Source organism: Strix aluco, chromosome 1 (genome assembly GCF_031877795.1).
Source record: "Strix aluco isolate bStrAlu1 chromosome 1, bStrAlu1.hap1, whole genome shotgun sequence".
Lineage (NCBI taxonomy): Eukaryota > Metazoa > Chordata > Aves > Strigiformes > Strigidae > Strix > Strix aluco.
Genome location: NC_133931.1, coordinates 150,531,663 through 150,550,580, shown reverse-complemented (window position 1 = coordinate 150,550,580; position 18,918 = coordinate 150,531,663). Strand labels below are relative to the sequence as shown.

The following is an 18,918-nucleotide window of genomic DNA, read 5'->3' as shown; positions in this document are numbered from 1 at the left end:
ATGACTCCACCAAGCACTGTCAGCAGCCATCTTCTGCTCTAAATCACTGGGTTTGCCCATCTGAGGTGTACTCCTCTCACAGACAGTCAGGGAAGGATTAAGGGTTGTAGAAGGATACAGAGATCCCCTTGAAATATCCAAGGAAAAGAGGAATCCATTTGAACTCTTAAAATTGCTAGCATTTCTTTTCTTACCTACACCAACACAAATTTTCGCGATGCCTGCTAGAGGCAAGTGGCTGATATGTGGTTGCTATCACTCTCCACCAGATCTCAGCAGTTTAGCAGTCAGGAGCTCTAAGCGACTCCCTAGATGCTTGAGTTTTCTCATCTATCTGTTCTGAGAATCAAAAATTGTGTATGCATTTCTGGACTTTGCTCATATTGAACAGGGATTACAACAACTAGGGAAAATAAAAGCTGCTGGTGTCCTGGTGCACATACCCTGCAAAGGTGGGACTCCCTTCAGAAACACACTGGGGCTACCAGAGCTGCAAATACCTAATGATAACAGGGACAATAACACAAACAATACCCTGGAGTTTGTTTTCTCTTTTTTAATATATACCAGGTTTTCCATCTCTCCCCTACACACAGCCAACATCCTTTTTGTTCCCTGTTTCTTCATCAGACAGCTGGTTTTCACAATTCACTCAGAAATAGAGGCTTTCTTGTAACTGAGGAGCTTCTGCAGCAGAAGAGAGCTACTGCATGGAGGACTGCAAGACAATACGAACATTATATGGCATGCTAGCATATTCGGAATAGCAAGTTCAGCTTCACTGGCATATTAAGGGAACTCAGAACAAAGGTTTTTCAATTTTTGATTCTTTCATGTTAAAAAAAGATCTTTTCTGCCTTTTTTTTTTTAACAGACAGGAAAAGAGAGACACAGCAAATGACAGGAAAATTCTTCTTGACAGTTGCTAAAATGAATACCGCCTTTCATTGTTAGATGGTGCACCCCTTTTGTAGATTTAAAAAGACTTTACAAAGGAGGTAAGACCTTGTCTAAATTTGAAAGTTAATTCAAGATAGAGCAGTGTGCTGGCTTAAAATGCAACACACATTTTTGAGTAATTCTGCTTTCAAACACATATTTCCGAAGCAAAGTGCCTTGTTCAACTTACTTCTACTAAGTACTAAGAACAGGTTATACTTAAAATTGGAACATGTCCCTGTTTTTTCAGACTAAGAGTTTCCACAACACGTGTATTCAGCAATAGCCATCCCTATGCAATTATTTTGGCATAACTCCAAATGCAGATGTGCCTTAAGACATTGTTTATCCTATTATATAGATGTTTTGTTTTTTTTCTTTAGAGAGCTACTTCAGTAGCTACTGGCACAGCCAGATGGAGAACTAGAGTTGTCCCAGTAGCAGCCCAAGGCCCAAATCTTTTAAACTTAAGCTTCACAATTTTTGGTAGCTTCATTTCATCCTACTCATCATGTATCTGGACCCATACAAAAATTTGGCCTTTCAGAAACTAAGCGTCATACACCACAGGAGAACACAAAATATGGAAAAGACAGATGCTGGAGCAAGTCTGTATTACCCTCTGAGTAGCATGGTTGAGCATCTCTTGCCAGGCAGAGTCAAACTGACGTTTGTCATCTTCCAGTAGCCTCTGCTCAGCAAGTGAAATGGTCTCTTTTGCAGCACGCAGCACTTCAGTGGCCCTCTGAAAATCCTGAGTCGCCCTCTGAGCTTCCAGCTGTGCCTAAAAAAGAGAAGTTGGGATCAGAGACAAAGGAACCCTCACAGTCTGGTTTAGAAGATCTACCACACTAATCCCAGGACTTTAAAAACACCACACCAGCCTCACTGTTTCCCAACCTTTTACTTGGAAGTGACACATATTTCCTCACTGGAGTTAAGTACTGCTAAGACAGCAGTTCCCACCCAAACAGGTAATTTGCAAAGAACTGTCTCACAGTGTTGGTAGTCAAAAAACACACAGCTGATGGCCTACAAATAAGCACCTGACGAAGAGATAAATATCTTATGATACAGGTTTAATCACTGAGAAACAAAAAAGAGAAAATGCAATAGCAAACTTGTAGCATGTCAAGAATACATTGAGAACGGCGCTCCCTGAGTTTAGTCAGGGTGGATTTTTATCTGGTGCACCATTAATCACACTGAGGAAATGTTTTGGAAGTAATACATTGCTATAAAACATAAACAAGTTTTCTGAGAAGGTGGCTGCTAATTCTCTGGGTCTTCTACTTTACTATCACTGGGACACAACTGGTGCAGCAAGTCCCCAGTACACAGACACAAAGGTACCCAAGGGCACTTGCAATGCATATAAAACACAAATAAAGGCCTTGCTATGTCCTTTGGAAACTGCTGCTTCTTTTCAGGAAAATAAGACAAAGTTTAAGCTTGAAGGAGGCACTTTCAAGTGTCTGCATGGAAGCAGAGAACAGAGTCTTCTGGTGAACTATATGGTTCTTGCTGCAAGAGCAAAAACTCCTCCAAAACAACATACAACCTTCCCAAAGCAAGCACATCTTAGAAGCCATCTAATCAATGAACTGTGTTCTCTTTCATTCTGGACCAAGAAAAGTTCTCAAGACATTGCATTTACAGACCTTCAACTCTCCTAAAGGTTTTAACAAAGCCCTCATGATATCCAAATCCCACTCTGAATAGTCCTCAAGTAAAATGCTCACATCCCACCTTGCAGGCTGGAACCACCTCCATTTTTCACAGCTGAGCATCAGCTCTCCAGATCTCCTAACACAGCAGCAAGCCCTTGCCTATTCAGCCAAAACAGGGAGAGCAGCCAATAAAGCAGAAATAATGACAATCATGCTGCAGGTTTCAGTAGTACCATGGTGACAAAAGTCATCACAGAGTTCAGCAGTCTGCAGTGGTTCACTTTAGTACCAGTGACAAGTCTTAAATGTTCAAAAGAAGTGACTCTGCAATGAACAAAGAATATCCATAAGCAAGTTACTGGTGTTGGCTCAGTTTTGGTTGGTTGGTTTGGTGGTTTTTTAAGAAAATAGAGGTATCCTCTTGTTTTATAGTTATCATGGAATGACTAGCAATTTTAACATTCAGACTTTCAAATATGCAGGTTTCCCATTGTTTTCCCTCATCAGAAATTTTTAATTTTTAATTTCCGAAGCTTTTGTGTTCATTTGCTGTCTCTTAACTATATCAGCACTTTACTGCCCCAGAGCCCTTTCAAGGTTGATGCACAAATACCTTGTTTAGCTCAAAAGTAAAATCTTTACCTGAACTTTTCTACATTACATATTTCATAAATTTCTATTTAAAGTAGTATTTTTGAGTTGTTTCACACTGAAACAGCACCCTTCAAATGTAAGCTTCACATTCAATTAATTGAACTGTGCAGACAGTTTTTGTTTACACTTCGATGATTTTTGTAAAAATAAACTGGAATTACCCAGTTTATATGTATGGGAAATGTCTTTGACCAGACATGACTGACAGAAAAGAATAATGAGAAAAGATTTACATGTTATGATATACAGAGAAGGAGTCCGAGGCTGAAACAGGGGAAAGGGCTCTGATATACAGAATACTAAATTGAGGAAGATGAAGTCTTATGAATAAAGGAAGAGGTTTTAGTGTGAAGAAATGGTGGTCACTTGGGAAGTGGCTAAAAATCCCTGATACAAGATGGGAACTAAGTAGAACAATGGTACATTTCTCCAGCAAACAGCTGGCTACACCTCCTCAACACCAGCTGCGTCAAATACCTTCACACTTAAGACACCACAGCTATTTGTAACGATAATGGAGAAAACCCTTCTCTCCCTGCCCTGTGGCAGGGGAGATGGACTCCTAATTTAAACACAAGTCTCAAAAGGAAATAAAGCACACTAAGTTTCCCTCAATGTCCTGAAATAGCAGCAAGCTCTTCTTACTTCCTTCCCACTACCACACAGAGGTACTTCACCCCACAGCGATCATGGAAAAACAGGAGTTACGTGTCAGAGGTCCTTCAGCTTCAAGCTGGGGAGGGAAATCAAACTCATCACAGTCAGTGCAGTGATTTCCTTCCAACCAAGGTCCTTGATGCACTTCCTTCTGAAGTGGCTGCTGGTGTTTTCCACAGAAGAGAAATTCATCTAACCATGCCCTTTAGTGCTTTCAGGCAGCTTGCACCACACGACTGCCTAAAGCCTTTGTGAAGAGCCAGGGCACTACAGTGTTAATTTCCATGCAGGGCTGCACATCCCAAAGCAGCACAGAGCTTTGGGCCAATATTAGTGGATAAACATCATTCTGGTGTAAATTCATCATTAATATGGTCTCTTAGAAAGTTTAAGAAAAAAAAATCCCACACATTACATCTCCTCACGACCCCAGTCATCAGCTGCCTTAACAACATTTTATAAATTCAGAATAAACCTGACTAAGGAATACTTTAATTTAGCCACTAACCTAAACCATGGTAACCACCAAGCACAGGAAGTCCATCTGAGGATCTTTAAACAAGGCTCAACCAAAGCTTCCAACAAAGGATACAACAAGAAGCTCGAATCTTAGTCCCCAAAATATCCTCTGCTGAATTCTCTGAAAAGTCACAACTTTTTTCTTTCACTGAGTTTCAACTATGCTAGTAAAGGGATCAAATGCAAATAAAGGCCAACAGTTTTCCATAAAAATAGTTTGAGATGGAATTTTTAAAAGTGAAATAGAATGGAAGACTCCAGTAAGAGCCTGCACTAAATACTGTAGAACAGAGCTGAGGATGTTGGGAAGAGGAGCAGGGCTGATTTTCATGGGAGACCCTCCGAGAGGGAACCGGGTCCCAGTAACTTCCAGGCAATAAGGCCGTCAAAGCCTAGCCCCAGCAAAGGCTTCAGCTCCATGTCTGCCCCGCTGCAGGAGCGGGCCTGCCTGCACAAGAAACAACTTAGAAACACGGGAAAACGGAGTGGTGACCCATTCCTAGCACAGGCAGAACCGCACCAGCAAGTAACTGCTTTCGAAACTCTAGTAAAACCAGATCCCAGGGGCAGTGCGAGCACAGGAGAAGTACAGATTTCTCACTGTAACTGCATCAGCACTTGAAAGTTTCTGTTGGCACAGATACCCTGGTCAGGGATCAACACAACTAAGCCAGCAAAATGTCTGCAGAGCATTAGGAGCGGAGTTACTAAATCCCCATGGAAAACAACATTTAGTGGTAGCTTGCAGTACTAGTAGCTCTTCTGATGAAGCCTCTAAAGCACAACTGGCTGCACAGCAGGAAAATGTTATGATAAGAAAACCAGAAGCTAAGTTTACAATTCAGCTAAATTTCTGCTTGCACCTGGACCTGTAGGACACTGAGAGCTGAAACTGTTACCAAGTAGGCCCATAACTCCGGCCACATTCAACTTCCTGCCCCAGGACCGTGGGGCAAATGGAAAACTGAAACAAAACTGTAAATACTCTCTCCCAGATGCATTTGTTGAATGCTACTCTGCAACAGCAGTTTGGAAACACTGTTTTGGAACATAAAATGTTTTTTGGTTTAAGCAAAAGAGTTAGTCCAAATAGCAATTTAGCTTCCACAGTTATCTGAAGTCAGTCTACAGTCTTTTATTTTAAGCAACTTACTGAAAGCCTGGGAAAGAAAAAAGCCAAATGCTAAGGTAAAGAATGATACATTCGTCATTACAGAAACATCAACAGGTTTGTGGTTTTGCCAATGTGAAAAAGGATACTCAAACACTTTTTAGTTAGTGTAGTTACTCAATAATTAGCCTTCATTTAAAACTCCCTGCAGCACGTACGAGGTGTTCTGCACCATCACCGACAGATTGCTCTCACGCACTCAGTCTCAAGCCTGCAGGTCATTCAGTTTGATGGAACAGAGTAGCCATGTTCTTTATGTACTTTTAAAACCATAGAGAACAACAGAAGCTCATGTCTCCATCCAAGCTCCTGACACAGCGTATGAATTTCTTCATTTTAGACAGTGTTGTTTCTCTTAAGAGACCAGAATTCAAAATTCAAATGAATGGCTGAAAACTAGGTTATTTTGCTTTTAAGCACAAAATGGTGTTTGAGTTGAGAGAGGTTTAGCTCTGGGGTAGCATGAGGAGAAGTGTACTAGGGATGAGGACAAAAATCTCCAAGGGAGGCTGGGGACAAATGGGATGTCAACTTTCTGCCTGTCACCCATATTGCTGGAGCTAGTTGGAGTCTACCCGACATTATAGTGAGCATCTCTTTCAAAAAAGTCAGAAGGAGCTAGGCCAGTAAAACCTCTTATTAAAAACAAAACGAGGAAGCGTTGAGACCTTGGGAACTGTGGAACCTGTGGCCCACTGCCAGTGACCAGGAGCTTGTTGTTCCTCATCATCGGTACTTTCTGCCAGGAAACTCAACCGAATGTCCTCACCGCTGCAGACCCTTCCCCTATTCGCATAACATGTAAAATGGGACCCCGTGAGAAATGCAATTAAGCAGCCACAGGAATCTCAGCTAAGGAGAATCCCACCATCACAGCAGCGTCTGTCACACTCCATACGCACAGAGCACCAACTCTTTCTGCCGCTGCATTCATCCCTCCTCTGCAAGTCAGTACTCTGCAAGCACCCTGCTACAAACAAGTCTCCCACAACAGTAAAACCCTTCCCTACAACAAGCAGCAGCACGCCCAAGAGTCCTGCTCTGCCCACTCAGCTCCCTCCTCTCTACCTCTCCCCGTGGCTGAGAGCTTCCTCTTTGCCACTATCCATCCACCCTGTGCTCCTCTGCACAGGTGATCTCCTTACCAGGTTCATCTACCGCTGACCTCCCTGGCTCCGATACGCACAGCCCCGAACTTCCCAGCCAGCTCCCAAAGACCCAGAGGTGACACACAGTAGCAACGCTTGCAGAAGCAAATGGAACTATGCGACATAAAATATGTCAACTTTTAAAATAAAGAATGATGTAAAGTTAAAGGGGTACTGACAAGGTTCATAATTGCAAGCTATTAATGTATTGCTGAAAGGAGCTCAGGCCTGACAAATCCCTTTTGGGGGGGGATAAAAGCTGCACCCTCATGGGCAATCCTCTGCTTAGCCTACACAGAGCCTTGCACAGAAGGGAATCACACACGACAGCTGGATTATGTTGTTAGCTAAAGATAGTGATGAAAACAAAAAAGCTGGGCCACGGCAAGCTAATAGAAGAAAACAAAACCAGGCACTTTTTAAAATGCAGTCATTCTTCTGGAATTGGCAGCAGCATACAGACAGATTTTCAGGCTAGCACAGACACATCTGCTTGTCCACTTTCAAAGCAGAAAACCCTGTACTCTTTAATTAGACCATACAATTTTCTGTTTAGTCCACGTAGCTTTTATTGCCCCAATCCCCCTTTGTAGCCAGAGCCCTTGCCCAGCTGACCTAACAGAGAATTTTTCCCACCCTACCTACCCTTGAATCTTCTGCCTTAACATCAACCAAGACATATACTCCTCTTCCTTGTTTCATCTAATCTCCAATTTTTGTTTTTGCCTACCTAGTTATAGTGATATTTGCACAATATCACTGACGCCGAAACACGGTGCAACACAGCTATAGCATTCCTCCAAGGTTAGCTGACATCTAATATACCACGGTAGTCACTGCTCAGCCTCTGACCCATGAGCACACAGCTAACAGCTAAGCCAGGCTGCCAGAAATAGATGCAGAGGGTACATTTTGTGGGGCTACAGAATTTCTCCCCTTGGCCAGCCTTCTTTACCAGAGGACCAGCCCACAATTGTTGATAAATTCATGAAAACGTCATCACTAACACAACCAGCAAATTTCCCATTAGAAATGGCAGTCAAAGATCAGTTAATTTTCAAGTATTTACAAAACTGGCTTCTCATTTATCCAGGTGAACCTATCTCATCTTGCTCTGACAAGGTCTTGACACCCACTTTACTTCAGCATCTCTGCATTATTGCCAGTAGAAGGCATGAACAATCCCCATTTGTCAAAATCACTGTAAGCTGGAGCGTGAAGGGAACGCACAGCTGCTGCTCAGAACAAGGCACCAGCACACCACGTGCTGGCCCAAGGCCTTTGCTCTAAAAGATGCTTGTTTGTTACTGTGAAACCAATGTCTCTCCCACTCATTAATCTTTAAAACAATAGTTGAATTGCTACCAGCAAACACGTACTTGCTTACTACCAAATAGATAATGATTAACTGTGTTCCAGGCACACTCTTCAGAAGGAAGCAATTTTCAGATGTTTTCATTCAGGCCCCCTCTCATTCTTTTAACAACATCCCACGGTTAATTTGCCGTGCAAAGTACAACAGGGAACATGTTTTAAAATAGGAACTTTCCTCCATCAGTCGCCCACCAGAGTTGCCGTAGCATTGCCTGTCTTCAGGGATCGCTCCGATCACAGTGACTGCACCACAGCATCCTGGCACAAGCTTCTGGCAGAGATGAGGACAACAGGATCACCACCCATTTGACCGCAGCATACATGTCTTGCCCACGACTGCAGTGGATTCAATAATTCAGAAGCCTACAAGGTAAAAGCAGTTAAGTGCTCACTGCAGCATTCACAGTAACTAGCCATTGAGCGCTGCTATTTTGGCTCCAGTTTTCCTCAACCTGTTTCAATGCAACTGGCAGCCAGTAACAAGAAGAGCATCCCAGATGTCAACACAAGGGTCCATAATGCTCAATATCCTAATAACAATCATGATACTGGCACAGCTGCACCCCCGGCAAATCTGCAGATGATACTAAGGTAGAGGAGGTGGTTGAAAAGGCAAATGGCAGAACCTCAACCCAGATGGATCTTGTGAAACTCCACTGGGCCAAGAGAAACCCCACAAGGTTCAACAAGGAGAATTGTGGAGTCCTGCACCTGGGGTGGAATAATCTGATGATCAGCACAGATGGGAAGATCAGCTCTGCCAAAAAGGACCTGTGCATTACAACGGGTGCCAGGCTGAAAAATCTGAAAAGGTGCACTCATTGCGAGCGAGTGAGGTAAACCATGTCCTAGGCTACATTAAGAGGGCCACAGCTGGCCAGTCATGGGAAATTATCATTCCTCCCAACTCAGTGCTGGTGAGGTTGCACACCGAATACTACATCCAGGCCTTCCCAGTTCAAGAGGGATGTCAAGACAGGGTCCAGAGGCCTACAAGGAGTGCTGAGGAATACGGGCTTTTTTAATCTAGCAAGGAGGAGACTAAGGAGTAATCTAATTAGCTGCCTGCTAAAGTCTGAAGGGAAACTGCAAAAATGACAAACAAATGCTTCTCAGCAGTATTGGATGATGCAACATGGAGCAACAGCCACAGACAGCAGCTTGGAAGTTCAGGTTGCACATTAAAAAAAAGTCTTTCTTACCAGGAAGGCAGTGTGACCCACAGACAGGTCACAAATTTCAATCTCTGGAGGTTTTCAAGACTTGGCAAAGCCATTGTTGATGCAATCCAGCAACAGTGACAGTTCTGCTTTGATCAGGAGGTTGGGATCAAAATGACCTTCAGAGGTCCTGCACAACTAGCATTTCTATCAAATACCACATTTATTTCTCAGTTTCTCAAAAAAACAAAGAACATAGTTGCAAAAAATTTGCAGTGATGCTGAATATTCTCCTAGATTCTCAGACCCACACATTTAATTTCTTGAATAATCAGACTAGTGGTGCAGTTGGGGAGTGGGGGGTTTTGTTTGCCTTTAAGGACCATGACCTTCCTTTCCCCTCTCCCCACAGACTAAAAACTCCAAGCCAAACCAGAACTGAGATGTAGTAAAAAAACCAGAAATCCTTTCCTGCTACAGGTCATGTACAGATGCTTATAAACAACTTATAAAATCCAAAGCCTTGGGAGTGACCTCATTTTGGCAGATCTATGAGGCTTTGTGAGCTATATATTAATCTGTGATGACTGTTTGCATTACTGACAGAAAATACAGTCTCTCAAGAGTCTGAAACACCCTTGTATTCTTTAAGCTGTTTATTGAAAAGCCATAAAATTGTACATGGGTTAAAATTTGCTTTTTCAAAAGCAGATTTGAAGACTTTTATTTGGGTGGAGAAGACAAAGGGGAGGAGAAGGTGAAAATAAGCCTTGCTAGAGATTTTTGGAGCACAAACCATTTCTTCCCTGCTGCATAACTAATCAAAGGCCTGTGGAATACAACAGATGTCCCTTAGTCTCTGCTTTTGATTAGGTGTCTTATTCGTGTGCTGGGCTTTTTGGTCTCATCCATGCATCCACCCCTCCTCTTCTAACAGCTTGTTATAGAACTGACCTGACTCCTGGCTCTGTTTTATTTTCCTGGTAAATCTGTACTCTATAAAAAGGACCGGGAAATAAGAGCAGACCTACAAAGCACGTTCTGAGAGACATCTAGCTCTGTGCTAAAGTTAGGCAGTATGTGTAACTCCCTTAAGACAGGATCACAAGCCATATTCCAAGAGACAGAAAGTTCAGGGCACAACCAGCAGCTCACTTCATTAGCTACTTCTGTTACCAGCATACAGACAGTCAGTCTCCTCAAAGACAGAATCCCACCTCCCTTCTTTAGGAACTATGGAAGGAAATGAGAAAGAAAATATCTAAACATACAATTTCCTTAAACACTGTTAAAACCAATCCTGGACTGGACTGAAAGTCAGCTGCCGGCCCTTCTCTGTTCTCTGGTGGCTCCCATCTAGGCTGTACACTAGGATCTTGTGAAACTAGGGCAAGAATATAATCTCTGAGCAGATCATCTCCACTGTGCACTTAGTCATTTGAAACCTACTGGACTCCTTGCTGGTTTTAACTGATCTAGCTCCTTGCTTCACAGGAGTAGGGAGGTGATGCTCATTTGGGCACAGAGATTGTACGGAAGATACTACACCAAGCCTTTTAGCCTTCCCTCATTTTTCATGAGGTGATTGTGAGATGTTGGTCTGCTTGGAGTTATTCACACTAATTAGCAAGTCTATGGCACCAGAATATGACAAATTGTTCATCCTAATACCATCCAGACACAGCCTTCTTGGGCACTCACTGCCATCTGCTTGTTAGTTGTGCACTTGTTACTGGCCAAAATTATAAAGCTGCTGCTTTCTGGAAGAGGGCATCATAGAATATGTCCAGGTTTTTCTCTCCAAGGTAAAATATCTTATTAAGAGAAAGATATCAAGATAATCCTTCCCCCAATATGCACCTGCATTCTGAGAGCTTAAGAAGTGACTCAGCGAGTCTAGAGTTTACAGCTGGTTGCTAGGTTTATAGAGGCTCTACATGCTCATCTGCACCTGACAGCAACCTCCTTTGCTGAAATCAAATATAGAAGCAAGGAACAAACTCCCACAAATATACACTGCAAGATACATATACGCCTGCCTTAGTGGATTTTGCTAATTATCCAAGATAATAAACATTCAGCACACACGGATGCAACAGATAACATTCAGGAGAAACACCGGATCGTCGCCTCACCCAATTGCCACCAAAGCAGCAAATGTTTGTAAGTAGAAGTTTCCAGAGAGTTGGCAAGGGATTGGCAGCCTGGTTCTGAAAGCACATTTTGTGCATACATGCATACCAACATAAGCAAAGACAAGGCGTGCAGGTAGAAGTTTCACTTGGGTGATGGGTCTGGACACATTCTGCCTGTCCCAAAAAGCCTCACACCCACCAGCAACTGCCCAGCTTCAATAGCAGGGACATGCTCTGGAGGAAAGGCCCAGGCTGACCTTGTACATCTTTGCATGCTCACAGCTACTTTTCAGCCAGTCATTTTCCTAAGTGACCTGTTGAAGATAATTAATCTATTGACCCTTCAAAATTTTTTCTAATGGAGTTGTGTAATTCCACAGGACTCATGAATAACAGGCTTACTTCACTTAAAGGAAAAAGTTGGGGGTGGTGTCCTGGACAAATGAAGGGCTAAGTCCATTCCTTGAAGGAAAAAGTTTAGGTAGGAACAGACAGAACTTCAATTCCACTTCACAGCAATAAAATCCTCTTTTAAGAAAAAACCATTAGCACCCTTTACCAAGTGAAAAAACCCAAACATCAGAAGCAGACACAGCTAAAATGGTGGACATTTCTTCCACATCCTGACAGCAAAATTTATTTTCTAACTACAAGTTTGCAGCAATTAAGAGAGATTTTTCTTACAGAAACTGAGTCAGTGCAGAGTCGTTTCCACACATGCTACAGAGGAATTAAACTCTTTTAGTCTTGCTTCTTTTCCAGCAAGAACAGACAAGAGCTCATAAATTCATACTGTTTTACTAGAAGTCATAACGAAACACACCCAGAATGCAGTAGCCAACCTCCACATCAGATCTGTTTTGGCAGCAGCATGAGCATTTATCACTTCATAATGAACTCCCACCTATTTAGACCACTGTACACAATAAAGATTGGGGTGGCTAAACAACTTCCCAAAGTTGCAAGACTTGTGCTACCTTCCGCAGTCATCCCTGAGCAATTACCATGCAAAACAGGTACATAGGATATCTCCCTGACCTCAAGTTACCCAGGCTCAAGTGCCAGCTACTATTTTTAACAGATGATCCTGTCTGTGGCTTACAATCTCTTGAAATAGCCTTTACTAGTGTCCAGAAAATATTGGGAGCGGAAACGGTAAAAGAGAACAAAGCAAGGCAATCCTGCCTTTAAATTATTGTTTTTTCAAATGCTGTAGATTTGCCTTTTGGCAATAGCTGTGCAAAGGAACCCACAATCTAAATCTCTTGGGCTTTTCCAAATTGAAGAGGATGCAAAATTATGTTAATCAAATCTTCAGACAACAGCAGAGGAAAAAGGAATTAACCTCTATTTTCACATCCCAGCACCCTTTGAGAACTGCTTACAACTTCCTGCCAGTTCCAGCATCTGCCATTGCATCTGTGGCTAAGCCAGACACCTGTATCACTTCTTTCTGCCTAAATCAGCTGACATCTAACAAAAAACCCCAAACTTTCTTGCCATAGCCCTCTCCTTGTTCCTCCAAAGAATGGAGGGCATTTCTACACCAACTTATCCCAGTATTCCAGTATTTCAGACTTACTTGCACAACAGTTCTAGTATTTCACAACAGAAAAAGAACAGGAAAAAACATTCTTGAAGGGTATGGAAAATAATTACATCATTGCATTCTTGACAATTAATGGAGAGGAGGTGAACAGCTAGCTGGCTTTGTATCGCTGCCATCCAGAATAGCAAAGAACTAATGGATGCTTTGTAATGTTGGAGAAAGCAGGAGAAAGAGACACCAAAAAAAAAAAAAGAGAGTAATTTTTTTCATCTCTTCTAGATAAATTCTTCAAAACACTTAGATGAAAAGAATATTTTCTTCTACTTCTGAAAAGAAAAGCAGAAGAGGGAAGAACCTCTATTTTACAGTGCACAGCTAACAAATTTAAATAACGGAGCCCTCCAAGGCACGTCTTCTACTAATGATGTGAAGACCAATTACACTTTTAGCATCAATAGCTTATACACACTAATCATCCATCAACAGAATAGTCCTCACATAAAACGAAAATGTAGGATGTACAAATACCAACCCAAAATAACCAGGCTCATTCCCCGAGGCATAGAGAGCACAGATAGACACAGGTGGTCTAACGTTTAGAGGGGGCATATATATGTGCAGAATTTATTGCTACAGGTGTTTCAACAACCAAGTGGCTAAAATTTTGTTCCTACTATTCAAAGGTGCCAAGAACACAGTATTTGCAGATGGTGTTGCTACAGATGCCACCTAGTCTGCAGGAAGTAACAGAGCACTAAATATGAATCAGGTAAGGATTTTTTTCAGTTCATCATCTGTGAAGTAGCAGCTGCTGGTGTTCCCAAACACAGGGCAGATTTCCAGCTGCTCAGGATTAAGAGGGTAGAAACCTGCCAGTCACACTGACCTACTATCCTGCATTAGCAGGGTTGACGGGAAGACAAACATGTTCAGGAGCTTTCCTTCACAGATCAGATCTTTGGTGTAACTTTCCAAATCTGACCAGATCTTCTCAGCAGTTTAAGGACAGCTAGTTTGAGATACTCTAATATCACACTGCTCAACCAGATGACAGAGCCAGAACACAAATGTAAAATTGAGGTCTTAAACTTTAAGTAAATAAATAACAATACTAATAAATCAGGCAGGCAAAACCCAGCTGGTTGACCCAAGTAAGTCTCCCTGAACTCCCTGCTTCCTAGACTTCATCACAACTTTGGCCTGAAGGAAAATGCAACAGAATCATAATGCAAGACTTAAAATACAGTTTTCAGGTTTTAAGCATTCAGGTGGAGCAAACAGAACACACCAAGCACAAGCTCCACCTGGCAGCAGTGAAACACTGAGCCACGCGTACCTGAACGCAGGGTAGCAACTCCTGCACACTACTCACAGTTTTCAATCACAACTGTACAAACATGACAAGAGTACACAAGAGGCACTCTATCAAATTTTGAGTGTGGCAAAACATTTTTCTTTACTTAACCCAAAGTGCATCCTACTTTAGAAATAAAGCTTACAAAACTCAGTGTATTCTCTGGTGGAAATCCAGGAAGTGACTCCTCACCCTCAGTAATAAAATTGCTGATGTCAGATTCACTTGCTTGGTTTATTTCCCTTTCAGTTGGGTGCCTGGCCCCACAGTCAGCCATGCATTATGTAGAAAAGGAGATGAATATACTGAGAACGCCCCTGCAATCACAGCAATGGGAACTACGCATTTCACAAGAGGACTGACGTCACATTGGCATGGTTTCCCCAAGGTTTAATAATGTGTTTCGTAACAAAAAAATGAAAGAGTTGGTGGGAAGAAGGGGTTCAGGTCTAGAGCATGTCCACAGGGAGCAGAAAGGGAAAGGGGACACACAAAACTTCTCAGGCCATCAGGTACAACCCACAGCCTCTTCATCCTGGCAAGCACCACTTCTTGACTTACCATTTCTTTATAGTGCTGGTCTCCCCAATTGCCCACATGGCAAATTCCATGTCTCCTTCCCTTCAGAGCATGCCAGCCATCTCTTTCCAGGCAAGGCTTGTGCTGCCTCCCTGCCTCTGTCCTGCGCCTGGCTGTCCTCAGCACTAACCAAGGCCATCACATCAGCCTCCACGCCACAGACAAGTCTCTCAGCCACCAACAGGTAAGTCCCAGTTCAGTAAGGGAGCTGCTCCCCTGCCACTGAGCAGCCTCTCCACTCCACCAGCTTAAGTAATCCAAAACCAAATCACAGCCATTCTACATGGTTAATTTACACACTTGGAGAGCAAGCCACTTCTCACACCACTCACCCCACCTTCCTAAACCAGAAATCGTTACCTCCTCTATTCTCACACTACTGTGAAGCTCCCCAAGAGCCACCAGGGCAGCTGCAACACAGCATCTTCAGTTAGAAGGGCAAACTATCAGCAAATAACATAACCTCTATTACAGCCTAGACTGATCGTTGCAAATGGCTGGAGGAGCAACATCCATATATAAAACCTTCTGCTGGCTCCACCACCACAAACATGGGTGGAAATGCTCTTAGGAGCCTATGGCAGTTACTGACCCCACGTTGACAGGAGCTGTTCTCATTTGATAAAAGGGACACTTCTGCACACGGTGTTTTCTACTGCTTTTTCCATGTGCAAGATGAACAAACTGTAAGAGAGACCGGAATTAACAATCCATTAGCAGCAGTGCTGCACAGATGATCATTACCAACGAAAACACAGCACTGAAATAAAGCCATGGAAAGCAGTCAAGGGTTCTGGGTGTTTGGGTTTTTTCTTAAACAGTTGGAAAGATTTGTAGAAGCTTTGTCAAATTCAGTTTTCAAGTTTCTATATCCTTGCTTTGAAAATGTGAATCCACCAGATAGTTTTTGGGTTTCTAAACAGTTAATCAGAAACACTCCTTCAGCCAGGAAGGTCAGTTGGTTGTTCCACTGTAACTGTTCCAATAATTTTGCTTTTTACTAGCTCCATGGCAAGTTGCCAAAGAAGAATGCAAGTCTGTCACAGTTCTGCTGACATTTAAATTTTGCTTCTCAAGTTCCCTCTCCCTCCACCTTTTTTGCCAAGATAAGCTTACCAGATAATACAAACCAGCCTTAACTCCTTGTTGTCTTAAACATGAGCATGAGGACTTCAGCTCATAAAAGTAGGATCAAAAAGGAGATTCCTTATGGCATGGCTACCTCCGATATCCTGGTGGATAAACACATCTAGTGCCTAGGAACCAGAGGGGAAGACCTGGATATCCACCACTGTTGGATCTGGACCCAGGAACTGTCACCCACACTCAATGCTGCCCTCCTGTCCACAGCAGAGCCAGCTGGTGCTATGATCTAATTAGCTTTCACTCACTGAGCGAATTTGGATGGGAAACTTGGGTGCTGCAGGAAGCGACACTGGCAAGACCACAGTTTCTAGTTCCTAATTAATTTTTAAGGGTGATTGGCAGTTTTGAACCTCCAAGTTATGTGAATTTAAAAAGCTTTTGTCTCCTGAGCTAAGAAAGTTACCATCTGTAACTTCCCACACTTGTCACGCTACTTTCAGACATCTCAAGCTGAACACCTAGAAACTGAGATGCAACGGCCACTTTGGAAAGTTTTGTTCATTTATAGGCACTACAATCCCGACTTCTGCAAAGAATGGTATCGGTCTCATCTGCCGAGGAAGAGTCTTCCAACTAGGTAAGCATGCTTTTATCTGCTTACACCCCTCCCACCTTCATCATCAAGTGGCTCAGTTCCTGTTCTGCAAGATTACAGTGGCTACTTCTCATCCTGATTCACTTTGGATATAAGATTCATTGAACCACTTGATGCAGGATTCACCTGACAACTTTCAAATGGCTAAACAACCCAAGAGAATATGTCTTAACTCCCTCTGCATTTCAGGAGACTGTACCTACCTCAGAAGGCTTTTCAAATGCACCTACCTCTCACCACTGACTACAGTCAGTGACTAAGGGCCCTAAGTTTTGTGAAGACAGGCAGAATGGAGACCCAGGGTCTGAATATCTGAAAGCTTACCCCTAAAAATTCTTTACCCTGTCAGCTGATTTCTTCTAACAGATGTGGCAATCCAGTATATTACATAAGAGAAAGATTATCAGTGAGGTGAGAGGAAGGAGCTCTACTACAGAAAAAGTTGCAGTGAATGGGACAGGTTAGCTGTCCTTGCTGAACGCAATCTACTTGTCCATCAACTGCATTTCCTCTCTGGTACGCCTAGACTTCAGCAGGGAAGAACCGTTGTACGTACTGATTCCAGCTTGTTTTTCCAAGCCTTCTGAGATAAAAGGGTGCTGCTTAAGAAAGTATGCCAACAACATGAAAAGAAGAATTAGTTATAAAGCTGAACCAGGAAGAGAGACCCAAGAGGAAGCAGAACATGCATACCCTTCAACATATTGCGCTCTGAATGCTTGCTACAGATGGGTCCCTTAGTGAGAGATACATATAGATATGACCTAGCATAGATCTTTCATCTATTTTTGCCTGAAGTAAGTTTTCTGACACTCTTTGGTAAAAGCTAAAGGAAGCCGGGGGGGGGGGGGGGGCAAGAGGAATATCACAAAGCAGAACTATGTTCCTCCCAAATAAGTTCAGTACTAAAGCTGAGCAAAGCATCTGCACCTACTCTCAATCTGAGCCAGTACTGGGGACTAAAACATAACTCCTCACTCTGCAAAAAAAAAAAATGGTCAATGATAGGAGCTAAAGCTTAATTAAAAGCAACACTCCCAGGGTTTTTATTCAGTTTGGGGTCATTACAAATGCATGGATTGTTTTATTTGTGGGGGTGGGTGGAAACACATTTTTATCAGATTTTTTTTTTTCTGGTAGAAGGAAATCAGACAGGCAAGTCCTCTGTTCAGTTTGTCCCTGGGTTCACAAGTGATGACATATGATAACAGTGTTTTAATGGCACCTCTCACCCAATGACCCCAAAGTGCTTTTACTTCTCTTAGTAAGCTCAGCTTCACAGCAGCTTGACAGCTCTATTTTACATGGCAACTAAGAGAGAGATGAAGTAATTTAGCTACACCATGCAGCAGCACAAAATCAGCTCCTACCAGCCCTGTGATTTACGCAACAGACCATGCTTGGTTTTGCACAGCATCCTGTCCCAGAGCATGCTGTCATTAGGGAGGTAACACACTTCTCAGACTCTATCACCTGCTCAGACACTACTGCGGACACTATTGCGTAGGTGCTTTCCAGCCCCAGCCCTGCAAAATGCTAAGTCAACAGTGGCTTAAGACACTCCTTACCTCAGAAGCTCAAGACCTAAACTGTTGTTTACATTATTAATGTTTCCTGGCAACTTCGCCCTTCTTCCCCATTACCTTTGGGCAAGAAAAGTCTAATTCTTTAACTAGTCAACCAGGGAAGTAGATAACTAGCAAAAAAACCAACCCACTACCACCACAAAAACAAATAGACATCAGAAGATTGATCTTCCCAACACTTAGAACCTGGATCACCTTCTGGATTATAGGAATTTCATATTGCTGCAACACGGTCATTTCTTGTGTACAATCCTTCACTTTATGCCAAGGTTCTTACATCGAACGTGTGCATTATGGCATAACTTAAAGAACACGAAAAGACAATATGCCAAACACAAAAAAGCTCTTGCAGCAGAAATACCTTAAGATTTGATTAAACAACAGATTTGTATCAAAATGCTCCAAACCAGTAAGGTGTGCCTGCGATCAACACAAAAGGCCCACTAGTCTACCAAATGAGGAATCACAACAAAGTTGCCTTGGCAGAAGTTGCATGAAATCTACAGGGGCAAGAATATTAGCCAGCTCTCAATTCAGTCTCAGCAAAAGCCGAATATTACTGCTTTGGTGCCAACAGACAGCATCCTGATTCCCTGCGCCACCACTTCAGAGGACAAAGCACTCAAATCCTAACGTTAAGGGACCATTGTTCTATTAAAGCAAAGTTTCACCCCGAGATAAG

At 42.7% G+C, this 18,918-nt stretch overlaps 1 protein-coding gene across 1 annotated transcript in view; it reads right to left on the bottom strand.

Annotated features, from left to right (window-relative positions):
* SH3BP5 (SH3 domain binding protein 5) overlaps window positions 1-18,918 on the bottom strand; it is a 54,312-nt gene that overhangs the window by 18,539 nt on the left and 16,855 nt on the right. Inside the window, exon 4 of the mRNA XM_074839861.1 lies at window positions 1,559-1,723. Within this exon, the coding sequence (XP_074695962.1) occupies window positions 1,559-1,723 (165 nt within the window). The remainder of the gene's footprint in view (window positions 1-1,558; window positions 1,724-18,918) is intronic.